At 52.7% G+C, this 27823-nt stretch overlaps 1 protein-coding gene and 1 pseudogene across 1 annotated transcript; one reads left to right on the forward strand and one right to left on the reverse strand.

Annotated features, from left to right (window-relative positions):
* LOC149994339 (F-box only protein 31-like) overlaps window positions 1-15550 on the reverse strand; it is a 43382-nt pseudogene extending 27832 nt beyond the window's left edge.
* A 2318-nt stretch (window positions 15551-17868) lies between these two features.
* On the forward strand, window positions 17869-22555 carry LOC149994341 (speedy protein E4-like). Its single transcript, XM_090259025.1, has 7 exons — window positions 17869-17977; window positions 18513-18725; window positions 19375-19433; window positions 19799-19884; window positions 21442-21613; window positions 21797-21871; window positions 22526-22555. The coding sequence occupies exons 1-7, from the start codon at window positions 17869-17871 to the stop codon at window positions 22553-22555; spliced, it is 744 nt and encodes a 247-aa protein (XP_090115151.1).
* The last annotated feature ends 5268 nt before the right edge of the window (window positions 22556-27823 follow it).

Here is a 27823-nt window from a genome sequence, read left to right on the forward strand (position 1 = left end):
ACGGTTAACAGGGGCTCCCGTGTCCCTGCCAGGGGCGCTGCAGTGGAGCACTCAGTGACCGGAAGGGAATGCCACTCCTGCTCTGCCACTCTGGGACAACAATCCAAGACTGCACGGGGAACATGGCAAAGGAGCTAAACAGGGGCTGGAGGGACCGGCTCCAGGGACAGAGAGGTGGGACAGCAGGCCTTCCAGGACGGACGTGCGAAAACAACCCCAAGGATTAGGCGCACACACCAGGGCTGCTGGAGCATCCGGATGCAGACGGTGACGATAAATAAGACGGAAGACATATGGGGGACAAGTGAGGAGGTGGGCATGGGCACCGTGCTCACAGCAGCCAGAGAGGGTGGCACTGAGCTCATGCTCCCACAGAGCGGGGCTGCACTCACCCGTACTGACTGGCGCAGACGAACGTCACCAGGACGAGCTCCCGCATGTGCTCGTGGAAAATGTCCTCCAGCGTCCGCCCCCATTCTTCCCTCAGCCGCGTTCGGAACTCCTTCCAAGAGAATTCAGCTCATGACAACCACCATGACACAGGGGCCCGGGGAGGCTGCTCACTGTAATACTGAGTGGACAAAGCAGCATTTTTGTAGTTCTGGGTGATGCTCTGGGCACACCTATGATGAAGGAACCCACCCGGGTGGACAAATGAAGACGGGGCCGGACAGGAGTATGGCACTCTGCCATGTGTTTGGTGTCCCAGCACCTGGCCTCCCTTCCTGTGGAAGCATGCCACCACTGAAAAATGAGGGGCTCTGGCTCCTGCCTTCCCAGAGCACACGAGCCCACACTTCAGGGGAAGCAGCAGGAACATGGGGTCCCTTCGGGTGAGGCTGGGGCCACAGTCCGTACCCACAGCTCCAGGGAACAGCCGCATGAACCTCACGTCGAGCCCAGCCAGGAAACGGGAGGCTGAGCTCGCTTGACACTGCACAAGCCTCTGAGCCTAGTTCTCGGGCCTCTGCGAGAGCAGGACACACAACAGGACTCGGTCACTAAACCCTGTGCTGGCTGACTTAGCCAGAGTTGCTTTCTGTAGCTGCTGCTCAGCACCATGATGGGTACAGCTGGAGTCAGGAGACTGCGGGTGGGTTTTCCTTTCTCAAACGTGCCTTCACACTTATGGTGTAGGTTCAGTAAGTATATGCACAAAAAGAGAGCTTTTATAAACACCGAGTCCCCAAAAAAGCCCCCAAAACTCACTCATTCATTATGGAATCGAACACTGGGAAGGATATTTAGCGCTTAATTGCTTGATTCTGCACATTTAACCTAATCCAGAGAATGGAGTTTCTAACTCAAAATAGTGTTTCTAATGATTAGCTAGAATTAGCTCTATAAACAGAAGCAAAAGCAACTTGCCAAAACAACAAAAGAGCTACAATCCGTCAACCGCTTTACTACGTTACTGCCCAAAGTCCGGCAAAGAACAAAAATTGCTACGGTGGCTGAACAAAACTACTGCTATAACTACAAAGTCAATATAGAAAATCAACTGAATGTTTATATACTAGCAGCACTAAGCTATCAAATAAAAATTTTGAACCCAATTTACAATAACCAAAAATAAAACAAACCACGGGACTTGGGAATAAATATTACAAAATATATTCAAGCCCTCCACTCTGAAAACCCCAACACCGCAGAGAGAATCCTAAAGAGGCCTCATACTAGTCAGAGGTCTCTACAGACTGGAACACTCAGCATCAAGTCTGCAACTCTCGACAAACTGACCTAAAGGTTCCATGTCAATCATCATCCCACCGAGCTAGCTTTTCTGGAGAAACCAACAAGCTCATTCTGAAACTCATAGGGAAATGAAAAGAACCTAAACATCCTACGCAGTCTTGCCAAAGAACAAAGCCCAAGGAACAACACTAGTTCGTGTTATGACTTACTACAGAGCTACAGTAATCAAGACGGTGGCATGACCATAAGAACTAACAAATATATTAATAGAACTAAACGGAGAGCTTGGCATCAGACCCACATTTATGTGGTCAGCTGGTTTTCGACAAAGCTGATAGAGCTACCTGGTGGGGAAAGAAAAGTCGTTTCCACAAATGGTACCCCAACAACTAGACATGCGTATGAAGAAGATCCACAATCCCCACCTCACACCGTACGCATAAAATCGTTCAAGCTGGGTCACAGACCTAAACAGAATGTGAAGCTACCAAACTTCAGTGAGAGAGACGAAGAACGAGACAGCAAGAGAGAGACAGAGAGGGAGAGAGACTGATTCTCTGTCACTGGAAGACAGGCAAAGGTTTTTAGAACACAGAAACCAATAACCGGAGAACGGTTTTAAAATTATTTCACCAAAGTCAAAACCTTTCACTGAAAAGGCTCAACTCCCGGAGGAAAGGCCCTTCAAAATAAATCAAATAGATAAATAACAGGTAAAAATGGAAGCAAGTGAATGTAATAAACAAGGATTTCAATGTTGCCATGGTGAATAACCAGACTCGACCTAAATGCCGAAGCGCAGACAGCTTGCCAACAGTCACAGTCTTATTTACTTTGCATGAAAAGGTCAAAGTCATTATACCAACCAGACCCAATTACTCAGAACCAAGAACTTTCAAATACGTATGCTTACTACAGAATAATCTTAGAAGGTGTAGATGCATACGAAAAAACACAGGGGCCCACAACATATGAGACATATCTGGGGCCGACTCAACCATGTGCTAGCATTGTACAACACTGTCTTAATCTGCACAAAAGGCCTAGGAGATGAGTGCTAACGTTTTCCTTGTTCTACAGAGGCTTGGGACTTATAAAAGCAGAGAAAGCTTTCCAAAGTCACCCAGCTAGTGAGTGACAGAATCAGAGCTAACTCAACAGTCCACGTGCTAAATGGTCTTGCCTCCACCAAGGCCAATACCAGAGCCAATCGGAGCATGGGAGGTAGGGCTTACCTGCCCTGGTGGGCTGTACACAAGGACCATGAAACCGACAACGTGCAACAAGAATCTGGAACACCTTCAAGGCCTTTGACCCTTTGATCTGCATGATCCGAAATCCACATAAGGTTTTTCATGGACTTCAGACAGTGGCATGGCAGGAACAACACTTGGCATCCTCCTGGTGTGGTATCCTAGTCAACTCTCAGGAGTCAGTTGGGGTCCACAGGTAACCACATGGTCTTAGTTTACAGAAAAGGACTGAGGCGCCCATAGGTTACGTCACTCCAGCACGTGGTCAAGAGGATAACAGAAGAAATGCGAACGGTTAAGCACAAACCCCATATCCACCCGCAGCAGCATGCTTACATCCCATTACATCATACCGAGATGACGGAATGCTGTGTTGAATTAAGACTCGGTCTTGGGAACGGTTCTGAGGAGACCGGGAGATAGCTCTGGAGTAACAGCAGTTACGTGAGAAATGCCGAAGCACAGAGGGAGGCTGGGAGATGGGCGTGGAGAGGGCTCCCCGGTGGGGCTGTGCCCGCGCCTTTCCCTCCAGAGTCTGCTGGCTTTGTGTTGGAGGATAAGGCATCGTTTTAGTAACTGGGTGATTGCTTCCCCAACTCTGCTCTTCCCTGCAGCTCCCAGGTGTCTGGAAGCCTCGCGTAGGGGACCTGGACAGGTAGGAGCAGGGCAGTAAGGTGGTGGCGGGGCCTTGGCCATCATCCATGAAGACAAACCAGGCAGCGCCTGCGCTAGGGAGACACAGCCTGGGCAGCCCGAGAGCCACACCGCTGCTCACCAGACAGCCTGGACTTGGCCTTCAAAGGTGCACAGAGCTGGCAGAAATCTTGGACCTAGAGTTCGCATGCAAGCAGGTGGGAGAGTTGGGAAGCCCTGTGGATGCAGTTTATGACTCCACAAGGCTGGCTTCTTGTACCGATGAAGGGTCTAGCCCACGTGAAGGGTTGGGCGGGACCACTCACTGGTTCCTTCGTGAGCAGGATGCTAAAGGGACTCGAAAAATGGCTGAGAAATGCACACCCAACAAATGCAAAGAAGCTGTCATGAGGCTTCTGTGTTTGAAAAGTTCAAGTTCTTCTTAAGAAATGGCAATATTTTGCAATGGCAGAATGACACAGATCCTCAGAACACTACAACTCATAAAGATAAGGGACAATTACTCGTGCAAACAAAAGGAAGCACAAGGAAACTCCTGGTGGGACTGACACGCAGGTTTACCCACTGTGCGGCCGGGGCTGAAAATCTCAATCTCCGGGTCCACCTGTGGGAACAATAGCCCCTCGTCTCCCTGCAACTCACCTCCAACAAGAAACCTACACGGCACACAAACACTCTTGACAAAGGGGTGAAGGAGAACGACCCGGTGAAAACTCTTTCCTTCCCGTCATATGCCCTGAGGGTTGGCAGGGAAACAAAATCCTATGCCTGTGCACACACATCTAGGTGAGGTCACTCAGACACACTCTCTGTGCCAGCCACGTGAGGATCAACCGCAGGAGAGGGCCCTCTTGTTGGCGGCACGCTGAGGACGTCCAGCCACGCAACCTCATGTCTGGTCCCTGTGCACAGAAGGGGTACGGGCTCACCTCTTGCCTCCCACCAGACATCCGGTGGTGGTCCGTCTGGTTGCACTTGGTGGAGAACTCGTCCTTCCTCACAGTCTTGAGCATTCACGACACAGGAGCGAGGGGAACAAATCACTCATGGCATCTCCACCAGACAATAAGCCCCTCTGGCTGGGTGCACCCCGCTCATCGACAGAAGCCCAGCATCCCTACAAATTGTGACCAGTCCAGAGAGAGGAGCTCGGCACCACCCTGACCGTGCACCTCCTTCTCAGAGGAGCAGTGCATCCAGGAGACAGGTGCTTACACGTTTCCAAGGCGATTCTTAGAGCAGGAAAAAGGCGCTATCATTTAGTAGCCTGAGGGGTATGGAAAAAACAACAGTGAGGAATGGTGTGGTGGGAAAGAACAAATGCTTTTAACTGGATGCAGAACCAGTGGAGAGGTCCAACTAGTGACTCTTTGGGGAGTGACATACAGCACCACAGCCTAAACAACACACAGAAGTAGTGGGGGTAGAGCCCCGTTTCCTCCCATTTCTCCTGCTCTGTACGGACACGGGCTTGTAGCTACAGACACCGCTGCAAACTCGCTGGCACCAAGACCGGGAAGACAGAGGAGGCCTGGCCCCTCGCCCGCACACGGCTGCCGTACCTAAGGGAGCCCGAGCACACACTCACCTGGATGTGGCCGTTGTGCGGCCCGCTGTGGCCATACACGCACTCCACCGTGTGGGTCGATTTCCTCTCCGTCAGGTCAATTCTAAACCAGGGCTTGAATCGCATGGGGTCATCCACATGAGGGTAGGTCATCCACATGAGGGCCATGGGGAGGCAGGTACATCCAACCGATAATGAACGAGCCGTCCCACCTGTAGGAAGGACAAGGGCGCACGTCCACAGGAGGGTTACCTGAGGCACCAAGGCAGAGGTTCCTCACCCGCAGCTCTTCACAGTGACCACCCACGTCTGCATGCTCCAGGCCCACGGAGCACCTCAGGGCCAACACACATCAAGATACCCCTGATCTATCACAATGGGACAAGCATGGCCCTGCCCATCAAGTGCTTGTTCATGACAGAGTCGTTATCTAATGAAAAACAACGTGAGCCCTGGCTACTGTGGCTCAGTGGATTGAGTGCCCGACTGCAAACCAAAGGGTCACCGGTTCCATTCGCAGTCAGGGCATAGGCCTGGGTTGGGGGACAGGTCCCCAGGTGGGAGCGTGTGAAAGGCAACCACACATTGATGTTTCTCTCCCTCTCCTTCTCCCTCCCTTCCCTTCTCTCTAAAAATAAATAAATATTTCTAAAAGTCAATGAGACTATACTTAATAACAGTGTATTTGATCACTGAAATTTACTGAGAATACAACTTCAACGTGAGATGATGGATACGTTAACTACCGGTAGCTAGATGGTGGGACCATGCAGTGTGCCTTAGAAATCTTACATTTTTGTCAATTATATCTCAATACAGCTGAAAAATGAACTCTTTAAATGCAAAAAAAGCAGTTAGACCTGAATCCAAGAAAGCCTTTTAGAAAGGGGAGGTAGCTAAACGACACGAGGAAGAAGCGGAATAATCTCCTAAGTGATGCCCAATAAATAGGGCAACTGACCTGAGAAAAAAACGGGGTGCTGATTTCAACAGGACATCACGAGCAAAACACACAACGACAGCGTGCGGGCCTGCTTTGGGTCCCGATTGGAACGAACCAGCTGTCAAAGGCAGTTTTGAGACTATCGGGGAACCTTACATATGCACAGGGTCTCAGGTAATGTCAAGGGATTACCGCTACTTTTGCAAGATGTGATAAGAACGTGGTGCATATGTAGGGAAATACCCACATTTGTAGAGATCCACATTGAAGGATGAACACATGAAGCAACACAGGCCTGGGATTTGCTTGAAACCTCCTAAGAACAGAACGGCAAGGGGCAGAGACAGAGGCCACAAACTTGGCGCACTACCAGTAACTGCTGAATCCCGGTGGCAGGCATTGGCAGTTCATGCTACCATTCCCGCTATTCTTGTGTGTTTAAACCAGTGACAGATAGAAAGGGACAGAACTCAGACCAAAGGACACGCAGTCCCCACACACACGCTAAGCACAAATGCACCCACATTCTCAGTGCAGGGACACAGACAGCCCGGTCGGGAGGACCCCGTAGTCGCTCCTGCCTGCCCAGGAAGAGCCCAGATCTACAGCTTCTAGCTCTAGCCACGGGAGGAGAGAACTTACTCACTCCTGTGGCTGCCTGTCTGAGACGAGAGCCAGTTGCTGTTATTCAGTCATGGCATCCATTTCCCCTGCTTTGAGAAGCTTCTTTTTATTCATTTTTATGACTCACTGCCAGGATGAAAAACAATTCTCACCCACAGCCCCCACCCACCCCACGACTAAAAAGAAAAACATACGCCCACGCTGGGAGCTGTTGGGTTGTCCCTGAGAAAATGCTTTAATAGCAAGGCTTTTGCCCAGTGATATCAAACGTAACATATGTAAAGTGTGTTTCTTAACGAACGCTCCCACCAAAGAATATAAAGCCATACTTATCCCCGTGCAAACCCCACTCGGTGAGCAACCAGAGTCCCCAGGTGGCCCGTCTGGACCACGCTCGGAAGAGCCACACTGAGGCTGTCCGGGGCCGCTGAGAGGCAGACCCACCACTGTTACATGGCGAGCAGCCGGTCTCCCGGACCGGGCTTCTGGCCTGAGCCAGCGAGAAGGGAAGCAGGGGCAGAACACCAGCGCTCCCCGGGGCACCCGACTGTTTCCACTGGGACATCAGCTACAGCAACACCTGGGCCCAGGCGCCTGCCCGGAGCTGCCAAAGTATTAACCGCACATGCCTGGCCCTAGCGTTTCTGTTCAGGAGGCCCTGTTCAGGGCACATGCACACCTCACGGTGGGGGAGAAGCTGCTCTACAGAGAACCACCTAGGGCCGCGAAAAATAACTGATGAGAGGTTCCTTGTGATTGCTCCAATGACATATAGCAAGCAGCTGACTTGCCCCTTGGGTAGAAAAGGCACTAAGTTCCATCCACATGGGGCAGCAGTCCTGACTTCACAAGAAACCACACATGAAGAGAAAAGAAAAGAAAAGAAAAGAAAAGAAAAGAAAAGAAAAGAAAAGAAAAGAATTCACACGCGAGGCTCTCGGACTCACCACCACATTCAGCAGTCCTCCACAGGGCCCGATATCCGGCTGCCACAACCCCGAGATGTGTCTGTATCGGTGGAGCACTACAGGAAGAGACAAAGCGGGTCTTCATTTTAGAGCCAGCCAGTCTTCACTTGACAGTGCATCAGGGGACAGGGCAGGAGCGGGAAGACAGGACTATGAAGAAATTACAAAGGCTTGTAACAGCCTTGCACACAAGGAATTCAGCAAAGCTTACCTACAAAACTTCCTAAAGAATTCTAAGAATGAAAACGTCTTTGAAAAGCATAGTAAAACAGACAACGGAGTCCTTTGGAAACCCAGCCTCAGTGTGAGCAGCTCCAATGACAGGGAACTGCTGTCTTGCAAGACATGGACTGAGCTGAGCGCCTTTGTGAAATGACGAGCCTCGCGTCCGTTTACACAGCTGAGGGGGCACAGGAGTCCTTAAGAGGTGGCGGCAGAACCCACAATGTCATGGGACTGTACACTAAGAATTAAGTTGGGTCTTCTCTCTTTTTTTAAAAACATCGCACTTCCCCACCTGATTTCAAAAGCAAGGCAACCATATTCACTGAAGACGACTGGAGAGAAGGAAACCCAGTGCCAACCTGAAATCTCACTAGAGAGAGGACCAGCTGCAGTAAACCTTTTGGAAAATGTCCTTCACTTCAGTTTTCCTCTGCCTTTGCACACGTACTTGTTCGGTGAATAGCTGACTGAATTAATGGGCAACCAACTCACGTAAAGCCCTGACTGCCAGGCGTAGGGTCTGGGGTCTCTGTGCAGGCACTGTGTGGTAGGTAACGTCATGTACCAACTGGACTGGACCACAGGGTGCCTAGACTCTTGGTCAAACATGATTGCACATGCGCCTGGGAAGGTGCTTCTGGCTGAGGTTAACACTTAAACCGGCGGACTGAGTAAAGCCGACCGCTCTCCCCACTGGGGTGGGCCTCGTCCAGTCAGGTGGAGACCTGAGTGCAAGGCTGATCTCCCACCAGTAAGAGGGAACCCCTCCTGTCTGGCTGCAAGAGCTGAGACATGGCTTCTCTAACTACAACAAGATAATAACCCTCCTGTGAATGAGGGGGGATTTCCTCCTCCTGCCTGACAGCCTTGAGGTGCACACTGGCTGAAAGTGGCCTGTCCAGCCTCACTGTATACCAAACTCCTTCTATCTACTAGAGCAATTTGGAGCACTGCCAGGATTCTAGGTTAGAACCTCAAAGCCAGAGCCCTACAGGTCGTTATTTTCAAGTTCAAAATGCACTTCAACAGTCACCATCAATTTGCACACAGGGACACGTGGTAGGTATGTCATAAGGACAGCACATCGCCCCATGATGCTTCCACCTTCTTACACACACAGATTAGTAAGATAACACATGGCCTGATATGGAGAAAAAGAAACACAAGTGATACTGCAAAAGCCACTAATCGGAGGCCACAAAGCTCCTGACAGTCCCAATCTGCAGCCTCAGGTGATGCTGACTTGCTTCTCTCTAGGACAGCGTCGTGCACTCGGTCAAGACTGTGGATCCTTTCTGGTCCAGCAGAACATGGCCTAGAGGCTTTGAGAAGACCAGGGGGACAAACGGGCCCTCAGTAGCTCCAGGAACGGAGTGAACGGAGGAGGAGGAAACAGTGCAAGGTCCCAGGCACCTCGCAAACCAATCGTCACAGCGCTTCTCTGGAACGTCTGGGTAACAACAGAGAAGAAATTCCAAGCTGCACTGCATCAGAACATTTTAGGAGCACTGGGATACTGGGGCGTAGAGAGGTTTGAAATTAGGGTTGAAATGACTGTTTTTTCCCTCAAATATTTTATTTATTTATTTTTAGAGAGAGGGGAAGGGAGGGAGAAAGAGAGGGAGAGAAACACCCATCTGTGCTTGCCTCTCATGCACGCCCGATGGGGACCTGCCTCGCAACCCAGGCCTGTGCCCTCACTGGAAATTGAACGGGCCACCCTCTGGTCCACAGGCCAGCGCTCAATCCACTGAGCCGTGCCAGCCATGGCTCTCTTTTCACACATTATATATTTTTTCCTCATACTCTTGGAGGCAAGAGACCACTCAGTTTAAATATGTCCACAGAGAAATGCAGCCAATGCTTACCCACATCGTATTTTCATTATGTTTTCTGGATCTTCCTAATTTCCTACAACACAATGACTACTCCATTTTTATAACTACACCCAAAGCGTAGAGAGGACAGCAATCTCCAGTTAGAACGGTGCCTTCTAAGCTGTTGGCTATCAGCAGATGGGGGACATCATAACACGTGGCTAAAGTCCAGAGGCCCTGGAAGGCGTGGTGAAAAGTCTGGACTCACGATACATTCTTACAAGCTACAGAAAACATCCGACCACAACACACGCCCAACACAACTCCAGGCACTTCCTAGCTCCCAGCCCCCGAGCCTCCCTCCCACACGTGGGTCACAATTCCATTCTCGGTCTTGGCTATCAGTTCCAGAGACACTGTTGTTCTAGAAGAATCCCGTGGCAAATGTATGACATAATGACCCTCTAAGTGCTTGTCCACTGCATTTAAAAGCCCGTGCCAGGCTGTTCCCGTCAGCACAGCCATGGCGATTGATCGACAACTCTCATTAAGAAGTGCTACGTCATATTCTCTTCCACGGGCCTGGAGAAGGCACCGTGGCTCACTGACTGCCAAGCAGAGCGAGAGCGGGGCCGTCTAAGACAGAATGTTCTAGAGAGGCTGCTTCCAACAGGTTTTGGAGGAGAACACAATTCATGCCTTCAGATTTGGCCCACCTCACCCCCTTGTGGCCCGGCTCCTCCTGACCGCTTATACACACTCCTGACGAGCCCCCTCGCCACTGGTCTTCACTCAGGCAGCTCAGCTCTGGGCCCGACGACACAAGCACTGTGGGCTGTGCACAGCGCTCAGACACTGCCCCCAGCACGCCCACCAGTCCTGGCGTCTCCACACTGACTCCTGGGGGGTTCCCTGCTATAAGTAAAATGGGACAAGCGAGCTCGTCAGCCGCACGTCCAGAGCCTGGCAGGGCTTAGGAGAAACGCCACAGATGACTCTATTCCTTGTGTTCCGAGTAGGTTTTATTAGAAACCGTGCCCTTATAAGACTCAGAAGTGGGTCTCGTCCACACAGGCGATGCCGACACAGGGCCCACTCAGCGGGGCTGAGGTCATAAGCAGCAGCGGGTCCCTGCAAGCAGATATTTTTAACATCTTTCTTGACAACTGAAATTCACACTCTGCATCTCAGCTCAACCTAATAAAAACTGGAGATAGCCTGAATCACCATGGAATATGGCTTAGGAAAAGTTCCAGAGCCCAAGTAATGTCCATCAAGAGGAATCCGGTTCTAAATAATTAACTCTTTCTACGGCGTTTTGTCTCACGTGCATGTGGGTACAGGTACGCAATTTCTTCAGATTCACATATGCTGTCTAAACGCAAGTGACTACTGAAGCCTAGGACAAACCACTTACACTACCTTTTGGAATACAAGGGCTTTAGGGCTTCGACCCTGCTCTCTCCGCTCGGCCTTAATAAATAATAGGTGCTAAGGTATGCATCAGAGCGATCGTGCTGGTACTACCCCAAAACACAAAAGATGCTGCAGAAACCTGGCCCGGCCCAGCCCACCGCTCAGGTACGACGCTGGTTACGGCCACCCCACAGGGAACAGAGCGGAAAGGTGAAAAGACAGCACAAGCCAAGGGCAGCTGGCTCTTAGGACCAAAGCGTCCGCGTGCCGTGAGTCAGAGGTCCCTCCCCATGCGGCTTCTCACCATGCTGCCCTGCCAAAGCCAAAGCAGCAGGAGGTACATACGGCAGGTGTACGCATCTCTGTACCTCATGTGCTCGTAACCGGGAGGAATTTTCACGAAACGTCCTGACCTCACGCGAGGGTTTACACCTGAACAGACACAGCAGGGGAAGGGCTAAGGATGGTTCAACTTTCACGATGGTATAAATAGTTTTCATATGACTCAACACCCTTTCCCTCTCTGCCATCGCACTCAATCCCTGGTACCTTGGGAGGCAAGCACTTGTCAAAAATGAGAGGCCTGGCTGGAAAGAAAATGTGCTAGATCTTCATTTTAATCAACAGATTCACACCAGAAACTCATGAGGGAGGGCAATCTTGGGACACTCTCTTCCTGTCCCTGTCATGGATCCATGGAGCTCACAGCAGAGGGCGCAGCCTGTGGGCATTTAGAGTGGCTCTTTTGGGAACCCTTGTGCCCCGGCTAAGATATCCAGCTTGTATAATGTATGCCTAGTGTTTTCCTCTGCTTGTGCTCGTTCTGCTGTTGAGTATGGAGGATGTCTGCCAGCTCCTAACTCAGACCCTTCGCTTCTGAATCAAGGCTGGCTCACGCTCCCACCTATGCCAGGGAATAAGGGTGAGTTGCCTTCAAAAGCAAACTCACAAAAATATGCTCCTGCATTGTGAAACCTGCTTTCGTTGGGGGCAGATTAAACGCTTTAGGATACCAAATGAAGATAATATAAATTATTCTCTGAATTTCCCAACCGTTTTCAAGGGGTCAAGAATAACCAGTCAAAAGAAACCTCCAGATAGCCTCCTTTGTCTGCCCACATCCCCGCACGCACGTGTGTGTGTTCACCTCGTCATGGCCCTTGTCCCCAGTCTGTTGCTCACATCCTGACCTACCCCTGACCACACCAGTTCCTGCTCCCCAGAAGTCCCTACCCACCTACGGAGAAGATTGTTCTTTGACGTGACTGTGTCTGTCCCACAGGTTGGACCTGAGCCAGAATGGAGGCTCATTTCTGCAAACACCTCTCAGAGACTGGTTGATCAGAAATGATCTTCATTTAGATTTAAATCGGCATCCTCCATAGTCTCCTGCTGTGTACTGGTTCCCAGAACAGGTGCTTGTCCCACCCGGGCCAAACATGTAATTACCTATACCTGGCTGCACTCATGTACTAGTACCTGTGACTTTCACCCCTCTTTCCTATGTCATTCTTTGGTGCTTGCCAAGTGGTGTGGGGATCCATTTCATTCTTCAGCTGCCCCAGACGTACCTCATATGTAAGTTTGGCCAGCCTCTGCTTCAGTCTGCTCCCTGCTCTCCCTTACAGAGGTAGATTTTCCTATCTCACGGCTTTTCCCTGGGTCTGCGTGCACAGACACCAGCTACCTGCCCGACCCCCTACACTCACAGCCAAGACGTGCTCTGCAGGGGCCTTATTGACCACGTATGCTGTCCTCTGGGGGTCACAGCCTGTAATGCCTGGGACACGTGAGCACCTGCCTCCCTCTACGATGCTATTTGGAGTGCTCGCACTCTTTTTGCCTTTTTGAAGATTTTATTTATTTACTTTCAGAGGGAGGGGAAGGAGGGAGACAGGGATGTGAGAGAGAAACATTGATTGGTTGCCTCTCACATGCCCCCAACTGGGGACCTGGCCTGCAACACACGCATGTGCTCTGGCTGGGAATCGCACTGGCGACCCTTCAGTTTGCAGGCCGATGTTCAATCCATTGAGCCACACCGGCCACGGATGACAACCATCTCCATGCTGCTCTAAGATGACATCATCAAATAGCCTCACAACACTCAAAAAGCAGTTATCAAAGAGAAGAACTGGTCATATTACTCATAAAAGCCAGCTGGTCGTCCCTAAGAGTCACACAACTTTTCTTGAGTGTGTGTACACAGGGACTGGTGTAGCGAGCTTGGTTCTAACTCTAAAGAGATTTAACACACTGAGCTATGGACAAATAACAGAGGAACTGAGGGTACAGCCAGGACCACGCGGGCTCCCACAGGATAAAGGCGGGGAGCGCACCGGCGGAGCACCAGCTTCCTGCCCCTGAAATTCTGGGCTTTAGAGGAATCACAGAAGCGTTGTTCTCGCCCATGAGACGAGAGGACAGCAAGGGTTACATTTCCAGGAGAGATGACCACTCGAGCCTCCCCAACTCACTTCCTCTGGAGGGACACACGTCTCCTGGGTTGGTGAGATGTGAAGCAGGGGCAAGACAAGAAACTAAAGTCTGGACGTGCACAAGGCAGGAGGATCGGAAGATCCTGAGCAGATCGGCCTTGCGGTGGGACCCGCAGTCAGGGGGGACAGCAGCGCCGGAGGCAGCAGCCAGCATGAGAATCATTCTGAGGGCAAGGGTGAAGCCCAAGGACCACAGGAGCAGGGGGAGGGGATGCTAGGAGCTGGAAGAACTGCAGAGGAAATGTGGCAGGGCAGACGGGTCCCGACAACAGCCTGAGGTTCCCTGAGGCAGACAGGAGGGGGCAAGAGCTTGGAGCGCACAGCTGAGCCACCCAGAATGGCGCATGGACGTGGAAGGCCCATGAAGAACTTACAGTCGTTTGACAGGAAATCGCCCCAAATGTCACCAAATCCCAACCCAGAAACACTAGCCAATACAGCACTCCAAAATGGCCATGTGATCACAGCGTGGAGAGTCTCTGGTGCGATGCGGAAGCAACAAGACAATGAAATCGGCCCAGCTATAGGGACTGAACGTATCTCCCCACACAGTCAGCTGCTCTGCAGGAACGCCACGCTCTACCTGTGCTGGTGGCGCAGCCACGTGAAGGAGGGGCACCTCACAAGGGGAGTCTCAGAGGAACAGACCCACGGAAATGACTGAATACATAAAGGCACCAACTAGCCCCCAGACCGGGAAGAAAGCCGGAGTGCTTCAGCGCCCAGTCACCAGCCTGGCCCACAGCGAAGCCCCACCGCCCTGCCTGCCTACTTCTCTGTCCCCAACCACACATGTTTCCATGGAGGAGCGCGGCCCTCAGTTCCTGGGGGAGGTACTTGGTAAGAGGACATCACCTGCTCCGCTTTCAATTGACAACAGGGTAGGAAGCGCTAAAGCAAGTAATAACCACAATCTTCCGAGACGGGCTTAAGGGGAACGATGGTCCTTTTCAGAGAGGTGAACAGGTCAACTTCGGGCCCAAGAGAACGGGGTCGCCACGACTTTCTTACTCTGTTCTTTCATCCCCAGTCCTGGGTGCTAATGATGCACGCCACACCCAACAAGGGGGTGAGTGAGCAGGCTGCTCCCTGTGACCCCGCTGCTCCTGGGCGACATCAGCCTTAACAGGAGCCTTCGCAGCCCCCTCCAAAGGGGCACAGAGGAAAGGCTGGCTGGGGAGGCATTTGGGGCTCGGGACACTTGGTGCACTCACGGAGCGTTGCTCACGACTCTACAAAGTAACAGAGCAAAGGACAGAAATGGCGGGCTGGGGGACTGGGAGGCTGGGAGAGGGGCAACACATGGAGAGAAAACTGAAGGAAAGACCACCACAGGGCTGGAGCCGGATGCTGGGCTGGAGTGGGGAGCGGGCCCACAGGCAGCCCCGTTAGCTGAGGGCCTCAGCGGAAGGCTCACGGATGCATTTCTCACTTCCTATCCGCCATCCGCGCATCCAGTCAGGCTGTCGGCCCAGAAACCAAAAGAACGGACCCCTGCAAGCACCCCAGAGCTTCTTCCTAGGGCAGACAAGTTTCTCACATCTAAAGAAGTGGATACCTAATATCCTCCGACGGGATGAAAAGTAAGGGTACAGACACGCCTAGAAAAGCGAGAAGAGAGCCACCCACCCAGTTTGGGCACTGTAACTACCAGTGCTGGCTTTAAAACATCAATCATAACATTAAGATTAAGGTGTCTAAAAATTACACTGAATTTGGGGACAAATTACTTCATTATCCATCGTTGATGCTCATGCTGTCTGGACTTAGAACAAAGTTAATCATGGATCATATTAATTTAGGCTTTGCAAAGATGTCTTGACAAGACAGACCAATGAGCTCCAGCTTCTACAACTTTTCACAAAAACCACGCTCTGGAAAAAGAAACATTTGCTAAGCAACACAGTCAAGAAATCAGAACGAAAAGGAAACAAACTGCTAGAAGGCACAGAATTTGCTTCCTCTGTCTGGTTTCTTTCACTTCACGTAACCCCCTCGAGGCCTATATCCCCACTGTCCCAGATGGCTGCATTCCGTTCCTTCTCCTACTTGAGTAACGTGCCACTTGAAAAGGACATCTCACGTCTTCTGTACCCGCTCATCCACTGACGGACCCAGGTTCTTTCCACACCTCGGCTCTGCTGAATAATGCTGCAACAAACCGGGAGGTGCACATAGCTCTTCCAAGTTCTCCTTTCATTTCCTTCCAAGAAATTCCCAGACCTGGAATTGCTACGTCATAGAATGTTGAGGAGCTGCCATACCGTTTTCTGGAAGAACTGATGGGACTTCACTCAGGGTTGGTACAAGCAGATTAGAAACATGGACGTGAACAAATAAAAAATACAACTTCGGGTACATCCTGACTGTCTCATCCAAGTGTTCAAATGATGGATCAGAAGCACGACTCACGGCCCAAGGGTGGAAACAACCCGAGTGTCCATCAGCCCATGGATGCAGCAACAAGATACGGTTTCTATAATCGATATCATCCATCCTATAAAAAGAAGGAAATTCTGGCGCATGCAACAACATGCATGAACCTTGAAACCTTACGCTGACAAAATAAGCCTGAAATAAATGTACAGACACTATAGGATTCCACCGATACGGGTTCCCTACAGTAGTCAAGCTCCTACGGACAGGAGGCGCAAGGGTGGCTGGCTACCAGGACCGGGGGAGACGGATAAAAGTTCATCTTTGTTGGGTGCAGAGTCTCAGTTTGGGAAGACGACAAAGTTCTGCGGACGGACGGCGGTGACTGTAGCACAAGGTGCATGCGTTCGATACCCGCGAATTTAACCTCTGTTGTGGTTACAACGGTAAACTGAGTATGTTATTTCACCACAATAAGAAAGCAAGGGAGGGAGGGAGGGAGGATAAACAAAAGGAAGTAAAGGGTTCCGTGCCCAGGAAAACAGGAGAGCTGTGAGGCTGGCAGGTGGTTCAGAAACAGCATCCGCTGACCCTGCGGCGTAACGGGTTGGTCGGTACCTTTTCTGCATCTGCCCTCCCCACCTGCACAGGGAACATTCTGTTCTGTCTTCAACTGGAGACCTTTCCACTTAAGTCTTCCTGTGTGGGTGACATTTCATTCATAGGGTACCTGAGCGGTAGTGAAATGTCTGACTCAAGAGTGAAACACAGGCTGAAAACGTGGATATGTGGACGAGAGTTCCTTCCCTGGACTTGAGGGGCAGGCTTTGGGTGCTTCATGGACTCCCTCAAATCGTAGACACCGTCTGAAGCATGTGAGCGCATGTGCGGCTTTCTAGGATTTTAGGTTCTCACAACGTCTCTTGGAATGAAAGCTGCCTGAGGGTTGAGGATGCGTTTCCCCTGCTTCCAAATCCTGAACATCGTTTCCTGAGACATCGAGCGTCGCCAAAACCTGTGCTTGCTGGTGCTGTGCTTGTCGTTTTCCAAAGTGCCTGTACCGCGCTCAACTGATTATTTTAATAAGATCAACTTATTCACTATTGTACAAGGGAAGAGCTGGGAAGAGAGAAAGAGAGGAAGACAGGGAGAGAAACCGATGTGTGAGAGAGGCAAAGACCGCTTGCACAGGGCCCCAGACGGGGACCAGCCTGCGACCCAGGCAGGTGCCCTGACCGGGAATCACACGGGTGAAACTGTCGCTTGCAGGATCAATGCTCAGTGCAACGAGCCACGCAGGTCAGCGCACCAAATTCGCCGTTTGAAACTAAATTGTCACTTGGCAGGGCCACGGACCCAGGAACTTTTTTACACTTTTACCCTGCTCTTGAAAGGTCTTAGTATTTCTGCTTTACCTCCCTCTCCCGCCAGGCAACACTCTGAAATGGAAATGGGAGAGAAGACCTGCCAACCCAGTTCAGGCTCAGAATGGAGACAACAGCGCACTGGCTGGGGACGAGGTAAAGAGCGATGCTGACACTGGAGGACAGCTCTGGAGGCTGGTCTGAGCTTGTAGGGTCAGCAGCAGGAGACACTGTTTACCCTGACCGTCAGGAGAAGTAAGTGCATGCGTGGCACTTACATGGATTCTATGTATGGCAGGTACATATGTGTGTTGGAGTCTTTCAAACTGGTGGCCGGGTGGGAATAACCGATGACATCAGAGGCTTCCGAACCTCCTGATTGGGAGGATCCATTCCGTGGCGCTAGGCAGCCCAGGTGGGCAACTACTTCTGTGATCGCCCACATTTACGGAAGGACAACAAGGAGCCATGGCTGACACTGACTCAAGTGCCAACTGTGACCACCTTGGCCCAGAGCCGAGCACCTCAGGGAGCCCGATGGAGCTCAGAGTTACTCGGGGGAACGCAGGACAATCAGGTGAGGAAACAGGGGGCGGCGGGATTTGGCACGGTTGACATTAAGGAGGAAGGGGGCCCTGAGCAGGCTGTGTGTGAAAGAAAGGAGAGATTCAGAGCACCACCGGATTACAGGAGATGACAGGAGCTGGGGACCAGGAGATCCCCATGAAAGGACAGCCTGGGAGGCAAGCAAGGAGGGATAGGAGATGAGATTCAAAGATGAGAGAAGGGAAGGGAAGAAACAAGGACGGTCCTTTTGTCCCCCTTCAATGGGAGAAATCCTCTCAAACGAGGAAGACCTTTGAGGACACAGAAGAATAACAGCAAGGTGAACATGGGGGGCGGTGGAGGGGCGGAGTATTGGATTCACCAAAGGAGGAAGATGAAAAGATGGCAGGGGAGAAGGCCGGTAGCCTATGACACAAGAAAGAATGGAGGGGTTGGTTTCTAGGGACGGGGGGAGAGGTGGGGTGGAAACGAGGTCGGGTTTTGGTGACCAATAGCTGAATTTCAAAGGCAAAAGCCTTATAACGTACCCTGGGTTCTTAACTCAGGCGCCTGTGTGGAATCCACCACCGCTGCTCGGACAACCGCAGCAAAGCGGAAGAGGGGGCGAGCAGAGAGGCGGGGGGCACAGGAGGAGACCGTCCCCACGCCTAACAACACCTGGCTCGTGGAGGACCGGGACGGTCTCAAAATGACCCTGAAAAGGAAGCGCGGTACAACGGTCCAGAGAGAACACCAGGAGGCCTTTGCCAGGCTTCTCAGTAAGCAGATACCCTGGAGAGCCCCCTCCTAGCCTACTCTTAAGTAACAACTTTGAAGAACTATACTTTTCCAACAGAAAAGAACTCCCTGCTGGTTGGTGGGCTCTCCTTCCTAGGTGGGCTCCCTATCGAGTCTCAGTGGGGACCCTTAGATTAGGCTAGACTTGAGGAGGGTTTGCACTGGGAATCACGTGGCCTGTGAGTATTGCACCCTCGGAGACTTCTGAGCTCTCACTGGCCTTTTGAATCTAAATACCTTCACGTGTGTAAGGGGAGAGAAGGAGGCCAACTTCACGCCTTGATGTGACTGTCAACAGACAAAGGACGGAATGGCTCTGGCATGAATGAGCAGGGCTGCATTCATGCGTGATGGGGGAGCAGCACTGAGTCGCTAAGATCTCAGTCACGCAGATAAGCTGCTGCCACCCTACGTGTCGCTCGGTCCCCCGGGACTGGGTGGGTGAGGGTGGTGACACCCCTGCTTCCTTTCCCAGGGAACGATCTCCTCTATCCCTCTTCCTGGCAGCCTCACCCTTCGCCCCGCTCCTCAACCTTCCCCCAGAGCGGCACGCTTCCCCTCTTGAGCCCGGTACGCTCCCACGGAAACTCCGTTGCTGTCATCAGGCTCACACTTGCCCTCTCTTCACAGAGGACCCTGTCATCAAACGTTTCCTTGAGTGGGACGCGCAGCTGAGAATCTCAGATAAGGTGAGAGGGGTTCCTGCTCTACCATCGACCCTCGGATCAGGCGGCGGTTTCCTGAGCCCGCAGCCCCCCACCCAACCTGCCTTCGGGGACCTAGGCGTGTCTCGCAGTGCGGACGGCAACCCTGCCTCTGCCCCGGCTCTTCTGGGACCTGAGCCCAAGGCTTGTCCCTCTTCTCTCAGCTCTTGGGGACTCCCCCTCGCTCCAGCTTCTCAGAGACCCTCCCGATGCCGGCCGGCCCAAACACAGAGCATCTCTGACACCCTAGGCGCCTGCCATGCCGGGAGCATCAGCCTTTCCCTTATCCCGCTCTTCTTCCTCTTTCACAATGTGAGTCCTCCTGTGTGTCTTCCTCCTCTTCCCACCAGTACCTGCTCTCAATGGTCCTGGCCTATTTGAGCCGCGCCGTCCTGTTCTCCTGGCAGTACCGGCGCATCCACTTCTTCCTGGCCCTGTGAGTACCGTGCTGAACCCCATCAGTCACTTTCATCCTCTGGGGAGCGCGGGGACACGAGCGGGTCTCCGACCTCTCACCTGCTTTCCACCCCATTTCTACCGTGTACACTGGGGATGAACTTGATAGGACTGGACTACCGCGTTTCTTACACTGTTCTTAGGAAGACCCAACGACACCAATGTCCGTTACAAGACTGAAGAAACCACAAGAAAACATCAGGTCCTCACAAACATTTCACACCACCCTTCCCCTGAGTAAACAGGCTTGAGACGAACCGTTCCTAAGTCTTCTCCCCTACATCCCGCCACACCTCTCGACGACACCACATGTCACGGTCCTTCTCCTCAAGGCAGGCCCCCGTCACATACCACAGATCGATTGTGAATACTCGCCCCGGGTCCCGGGCCGGCCTGTTCGGCTGTTTCGAGTGCCGTGTGGTCCACCGAAGTGTTGCGGGTTCGGTCGCGGTCAGGGCTCCTGAAGGAGGCGACCGATCCGGGTTTCTCGCTCCCGTCAATGTCTCTCCCTCTCTCTGAATCAATACACATCTCCTCGGGGGAGGAGAACAAACAGTAAGACCCAGGGCTCTTTCTTACCAATCTCCCTGAATGGACTTCGAAACACAGCTCTAACCACTTCCCCACCCCCCCACCCAACAAGTCCACTGGCTCATGTTGTTCTCAACCGAGGCCAGAGTTCTCGCTGTGAAATCAGCTCTCTCTGCACCCTCCATCAAACCCGGTGACCACCCTGACACTCCCTTCTTCGTTTCGCTGCTCTTCCCAACACCCTTCCCTGACTGTATATTGTGCTTTCTGTCGCGGTACTTTTACACGCATGTAACTGAAAGACACAATCTCCTCTGAAACTAACTCAAACGCCAAAACCTTCGGACCTCCTCACTTCTGCACCCCGGTAGCCAAGGAAAAGCATTGCTAATTTAAATAAACAAACAAACAAAAAGCACATATATATCAACGGGTTCTTAAAACACTCGGCACCCTCCTCTTCATGTCGCACAATCTGTATGACATTGAGTCTCTGAGGGCATCAGTTTTGCACTTGACGAGGACACAAAGCGTTCGGTCATTCGTCCTATGAAACCTTACAAAGTGCACCTCCAGGGCCAGGGAGTGTGAGGATGGGAGCATTCAGAAGGGCCCCTGAGGGAATGCGCCAAGGAACCCAGTCCTGCCTCAGTCACTTGGTAGGAAACCGTGAGGACTGAGATGGGCCAGTCGGCTCCTGCCCGCAGGAGCTGTCCAGGGGCTCACACGACAGGGAGACGGGTGTGCGCGCGCACGGCAGGGTCAACGAAGGGGGTGGGCTTCCCCACTCAGTTCACTGTATCTGCATCGTCAAGGTAGGAGAGGGGCCCTTCAGCTGCCTGCTCAGCAGGGTCTTCTTGTGCCTGGGAGGCGCTCTGCGACCCTGCATGGGGCTCCTGCGGGTCCTGTGTGAAGGCCGTCCTGCCTGCGTCCTCTCTGGGAAGCTGACTGCAGGCAGGGCCCCTCTCCGTCTGCTCTCAGCTGACACCCTGATGGCTTTCCTCAGCTACCTCGCCATTGACATGGAAGAGGACCGCTGCGCCCCTAAAGAGGCCATCATTTTCTTCCTCTACGGGAACAACAACCGCGCCTGGCGTCCCATGTTCCAGAAGCAGCGGTTTGAATTCTTCCGCTCCATGGGCTACAGGGCATGGGTCACCAAGGAGGAGTGTGAAGAGGTAGGTGGGCGGCGGGGCTCTGGTGGAGGGCGGTGCCGGGCTGCGGAGGGAAAGGGTCCTGGGCCTCACAGCTGGGACTGGGGGGGTGAGAGAGACGGGGGTGGGGGGAAGGGGCGGACAAGGGGAGGGTCGTGGGTCCACCTGGAGAGCCCTCACCTTTTCAGGGACTCTTTGTCTTTCCAGATCCAGGCCTTCGATCCCCAGCTCTGGGTGTGGCGGCGAGACCGTGCCCTCCTTTCTCAGACCCCGAAGGCTAAGGTAGGTGTGAACGGAGGGAGGGCTGTGTCCCCACGGGTGCAGACGGAATCATCTGTGGACCCTGGAGGAAACCCGACACATTTAACTGCACCGCCCATGATCGTCGACCCCATCCCTCTCCGTCACCCTGCCACACGTCTGAAGCACACCCACCAGGCACACAGCCAGGCATGTGCCGGAACTCCTTTAGCTTTACCTTGTCGCAAAAGAACTTCCCCTGCCCCACCATTCTAAACGATAGCCTTGCGGAATAGAGTTCTTTATGAAACAGGGCATGAAACGCACTCCTGGGTGTGGCAGGGCCACTCCCCGCTCCCGGCTCCACTCTCTTTCTCTTGTCTTCAAACTTTCCGCTGCTGTGGCAGAAAAGCGACAGCCTGGAGAGCAGGAAGGCCGCCTGCCCCTGGCCTGCGCTGGCCTGACTGGGACATCCTTCGAGCACACTGTCCTCGGCACCAGGTTGGTGTCTCAGACCCCAGGCTGGGGAGAAACCACGGGAACCAGCCCCTCTGGGCCAGCACTGCCCATCCCTGGCCTTGGTTCAGAATGCACCGACCCTCTGCTGGGCAGAGCTGGGATTCTTCCCATCTGAGAAGTGGGCGGCCTCTTGGGAGCCTATCTCATTTCACCGGCCTTCTCCCAACATCCCCTAAGGGGCGCCACGCCACTACCACTTCTCGGTGAGGTGGCTCACGCAGTCCTCGGTGCATTGGACGGTCTCTTTGACATTCTCTCACAGCAGAGTCTCCGGCTCGGTGCAGCAGGCATTCCTCCGGGTGCTTCTCAGTCACATTCGGGGTTCATTCACTGAGGCTGCTTTCACCCGCGGCAGCAGCTCGGCTCACGTTCTCCAGCATGCTCTTTCCAAAGGATGGTTTTCCTCCAATGATGTCTTGTCTCCGGTCCCTGAACAGCCACCAGACAGCCTCCTCTTCTCAGGAAACCAGACACGTTGTTTCCCAGAGGAGAGGCAAGGCCTGCAGGGAGTGGCCTCGAGCTCACTGTGCTCCCTGGGAGCTGGCCTGGCTCTGTGGGAAGGGAGGCGGACAGGTTGCCACACTCCTGGGGCCTGGGTCTCCACCCTGCACTCGCATGAGTGGCCACCCCACCTGGGGAGCACTTGTGAGCCTGCAGGGTACCTGGCACCTACTGAGAGCTCAAGCTGAAGATGAGGCAGACACGGAAGCCATTGTCCGCGCGCTCACACTAAAAAGCCTTCAAAGGCAAGAAGCTGATGAGCATGTCTCGAGCTACTACTGTGACCAGGGTCCTGAGGCCTCGGTTGGGTCCCATGGTGCTGTCATGTGAGCCAGCAGGGAGGGCGGGTCAAGAGCAGCAGCCACAGGGCTGTGGTTTCGCTGCCCGGTGTGTTAGCGGCTCAGCGCACACGGCTGGGTATCTGTTTATTTCATTAAAATAAAGTTTTCTTTTTATTAACCTTGGGGAGAGAATGAGTGATATCAACGTGGATCGTTGTTCCACCTATTTATGTATTCACCGGCTGCTTCTTGGATGCGCCCTGATGGGGGATCGGACCCACAACTTAGGCACACAGGAACGCCACTCTAAGCAACTGAGCCTCTCACCCAGGGCACGCACATGGCCGTTCACAGTTAAAATCAAGGGTACAAATATCAAAATTCAGAACCTCAAGTGCAGTGACCACATTTCATGTGCTCAATAGCCACATGTGCCTTTTGGCTCCTCTACTGAAAGGTACTGATCTAGAATATGCCACTGTAGAAAGTTTGCCCGGATGGAGCTGTATTACACGGTACTTGCTCAGTAAATAGTAAGGCACAGAGAAGGGATAAAGAGAGTAGCAGGAAAAAAGAGAAGAGGGGGGTAGATGTTGCTTTGTGCTACCAGACTGGAGACCGAGGTGCCACGGATCACGGGAACAACTTTCCCAAAACCCCTTCACAACTGTTTGGAACACATTCTGCCCAGAAGGTCTCAGAGGTCAGGGCGTTACCTGGAGACAGCAGTCCGCAGCCACAGCAGACAGCAGGTAAAGTCGAGGCCAAGCTGGGCCATGGAGCAGCAGCTTCCAGTCCTGGCCTCTGAGGAAGTGCCAGACCAAAGGCTTGCAGACAGCGCCCTCTTGTGGCTCCTCGCGCCAGCTTCAAGAAAACACACACAGGCAGGGAATGCTGCGGCTCAGGTCTCATAAACTACACAGCACCCTGATGGGTGGGGTCACTGCAGCAAAGCTGCCACTGCATTAAGGACAGGTGGCTGTCACTGCCCTGGAGCACATCTGGACCGATTTCTGAACGATGGGACCAAACCCTCCCCCATACCTGGAACAAAATCACCACTGCCGCCACTGAGGCCCAAGCGCCACGTTCTCCACAGCACCTCCCCTGCCACGTTGTCTGCCGTAGCCTCTGAGGGGGTCTCCCTTGTCCACTCGCACCTTGCATCCCAGGCCATCGATTCGGCCATAATGCCTTTTCCCAAACACAAGTGTGACGCACTTGTGATCTTCTAAAAACCCCCCACTGTCTCGCCCCAGCTCCATCTTCTATCGCCGTCCCCTCCCAAGCATGAGTCTCCTACGTGGCTTGCACACCCCGCACTGTCACCTGGCGGCCTCCACACGGTGTGCCTCTGCCCAGACATTCTGTTCTCACCCTTCACTGGTGGAAAATGAGACTCATCTTCAAGTCTCAGCTCAGATGGCCCTGCCCCTCGGAACATTCCCTCACCCTCAAGACCCAGTCAGCGTGCCTTATCTTATCGATGGTTCCTCATCCCAGAGCCTGAGGCAAGGGCCGAGGACCAGGGTTTTAGTGGGAGTAATCCAGGCGGGCTGGTAAGGGAGGGCGGAAGTGAGACAGGGAAGGAAAGGAGCCAGGATAAAGGACATTTCCAGAGGGGGACTTTGGAGGGGGACATTTCCTGGCGCCACCGCAGGGATCTCCAATGTCACAGCCCTTGGGGTCACCCGGGGAGCCTGCGGAAGCCGTACCCAGCCCGCTACCCATTACGTGAGAATCCGCAGGGTGGAGCAAGGGCATCAGTGTTTTCTCTGTGTGGGAAAGACGAACTGCTTACAATCTCCTGAGACCCAGCTTGGGTGCGTCTGGGTCAGGCCTGAGGACCTGGATTCCCAAACACATCCTGGGGAAGCGGTGCTGTGGTCTGGGCCCTACCAAGGAGCCAGGGTGCCTGCCGCCCAAGTCGTGCAACTCCAAGGCCCGCCTGACAAATCCGCGCAGGGCTGAACCCGCCTGGTGGCCCGAGGACTTACCGTGATCTTCGTGGCCCTGGCATGCTTCCCATGGAAGCTGAGCACGACACTCTCCAGGCCGTGGCTGCCGTAGGTGCCTTTGAAGAGGCCCGGCCTGATGAGGTCCTCCGGGTGGCTGGGCGGGAGGTAGATGCGGCGGCAGGTCAGGCCGTTGCTGCGGGGAGGGTGACGGGAGAGCGTGGCAGAGCCGCACGGGGCTGCAGCGGTGCAGAGCCCGCACCTCCCCGCCCCACCGCGGGGCCCAGGCCGTGTGGCTGACCTAGGATGCCACATCCGTAGGGAGCAGGGGCACCCCATGTTCCCGAGCCATGCTCACCCCACCCACAGGTGCACAGCACCCTCACACCTTCTCTGATTCCAATGAGGCTTAACCCTTTGAGCGCCATGCGTCACTGTTAAAGTTTGTAGGAGAAATGCCATGTTATTTTGCTCAGAAATGCAGTTGATGGAAAATGTCTATAAGAGCATTATTCATGGGCTGAAAATTTCACGACATGTAGTAAATACCCCCTTCTTTTGTAAGCCGTGTCCTTTGACACCATTTAGCAAAAAGTTTACTGCATTAAAATTATTTTGTGACAACAATTATTTTAGAAAAAAAACTCTTTCCTTCAATATGGCTTTTGAAGTATAATATGTGGCATAATATAAAACCGATGATTACAATCTGAAGAAACACTGCGCTACAATGATAACAAGCACTTGTCCAAGGCGATTCTTAGAGCAGGAAAAAGGCGCTATCATTTAGTAGTCTCAGGGGTATTGAAAAAACAACAGTGAGGAATGGTGTGGTTGGAAAGAACAAATGCTTTTAATTGGATGCAGAACCAGTGGAGAGGTCCAACTAGTGACTCTTTGGGGAGTGACATACAGCACCACAGCCTAAACAACACACAGAAGTAGTGGGGGTAGAGCCCTGTTTCCTCCCATTTCTCCTGCTCTGTACGGACACGGGCTTGTAGCTACAGACACCATGGCAAACTCGCTGGCACCAAGACCGGGAAGAGAGAGGAGGCCTGGCCCCTTGCCCGCACACGGCTGCCGTACCTAAGGGAGCCCGAGCACACACTCACCTGGATGTGGCCGTTGTGCGGCCCGCTGTGGCCATACATGCACTCCGCCGTGGGTCGATTTCTTCTCCGTCAGGTGAATTCTAAACCAGGGCTTGAATCGCATGGGGTCATCCACATCAGGGCCATGGGGAGGCAGGTACATTCAACCGATAATGAACGAGCCGTCCCACCTGTAGGAAGGACAAGGGCGCACGTCCACAGGAGGGTTACCTGAGGCACCAAGGCAGAGGTTCCTCACCCGCAGCTCTTCACAGTGACCACCCACGTCGGCATGCTCCAGGCCCACGGAGCACCTCAGGGCCAACACACATCAAGATACCCCTGATCTATCACAATGGGACAAGCATGGCCCTGCCCATCAAGTGCTTGTTCATGACAGAGTCGTTATCTAATGAAAAACAATGTGAGCCCTGGCTACTGTGGCTCAGTGGATTGAGTGCCCGACTGCAAACCAAAGGGTCACCGGTTCCATTCGCAGTCAGGGCATAGGCCTGGGTTGGGGGACAGGTCCTCAGGTGGGAGCGTGTGAAAGGCAACCACACATTGATGTTTCTCTCCCTCTCCTTCTCCCTCCCTTCCCTTCTCTCTAAAAATAAATAAATATTTCTAAAAGTCAATGAGACTATACTTAATAACAGTGTATTTGATCACTGAAATTTACTGAGAATACAACTTCAACGTGAGATGATGGATACGTTAACTACCGGTAGCTAGATGGTGGGACCATGCAGTGTGCCTTAGAAATCTTACATTTTTGTCAATTATATCTCAATACAGCTGAAAAATGAACTCTTTAAATGCAAAAAAAGCAGTTAGACCTGAATCCAAGAAAGCCTTTTAGAAAGGGGAGGTAGCTAAACGACACGAGGAAGAAGCGGAATAATCTCCTAAGTGATGCCCAATAAATAGGGCAACTGACCTGAGAAAAAAACGGGGTGCTGATTTCAACAGGACATCACGAGCAAAACACACAACTACAGCGTGCGGGCCTGCTTTGGGTCCCGATTGGAACGAACCAGCTGTCAAAGGCAGTTTTGAGACTATCGGGGAACCTTACATATGCACAGGGTCTCAGGTAATGTCAAGGGATTACCGCTACTTTTGCAAGATGTGATAAGAACGTGGTGCATATGTAGGGAAATACCCACATTTGTAGAGATCCACATTGAAGGATGAACACATGAAGCAACACAGGCCTGGGATTTGCTTGAAACCTCCTAAAAACAGAACGGCAAGGGGCAGAGACAGAGGCCACAAACTTGGCGCACTACCAGTAACTGCTGAATCCCGGTGGCAGGCATTGGCAGTTCATGCTACCATTCCCGCTATTCTTGTGTGTTTGAACCAGTGACAGATAGAAAGGGACAGAACTCAGATCAAAGGACACGCAGTCCCCACACACACGCTCAGCACAAATGCACCCACATTCTCAGTGCAGGGACACGGACAGCCCGGTCGGGAGGACCCCGTAGTCGCTCCTGCCTGCCCAGGAAGAGCCCAGATCTACAGCTTCTAGCTCTAGCCACGGGAGGAGAGAACTTACTCACTCCTGTGGCTGCCTGTCTGAGACGAGAGCCAGTTGCTGTTATTCAGTCATGGCATCCATTTCCCCTGCTTTGAGAA

This window comes from Furipterus horrens, unplaced genomic scaffold, assembly GCF_987537825.1.
Source record: "Furipterus horrens unplaced genomic scaffold, mFurHor1.1.pri manual_scaffold_13, whole genome shotgun sequence".
Lineage (NCBI taxonomy): Eukaryota > Metazoa > Chordata > Mammalia > Chiroptera > Furipteridae > Furipterus > Furipterus horrens.

Excerpts from the sequence above, each read along its gene's own strand:
- LOC149994341 (XM_090259025.1), top strand. The coding sequence starts at position 17,869 with ATGGCTGACACTGACTCAAGTGCCAACTGTGACCACCTTGGCCCAGAG. Across the intron at positions 17,978-18,512 it reads GGGGAACGCAGGACAATCAG|GCGCCTGTGTGGAATCCACC; the intron begins GTGAGGAAACAG and ends TTCTTAACTCAG. Across the intron at positions 19,434-19,798 it reads AGCTGAGAATCTCAGATAAG|TACCTGCTCTCAATGGTCCT; the intron begins GTGAGAGGGGTT and ends TCTTCCCACCAG.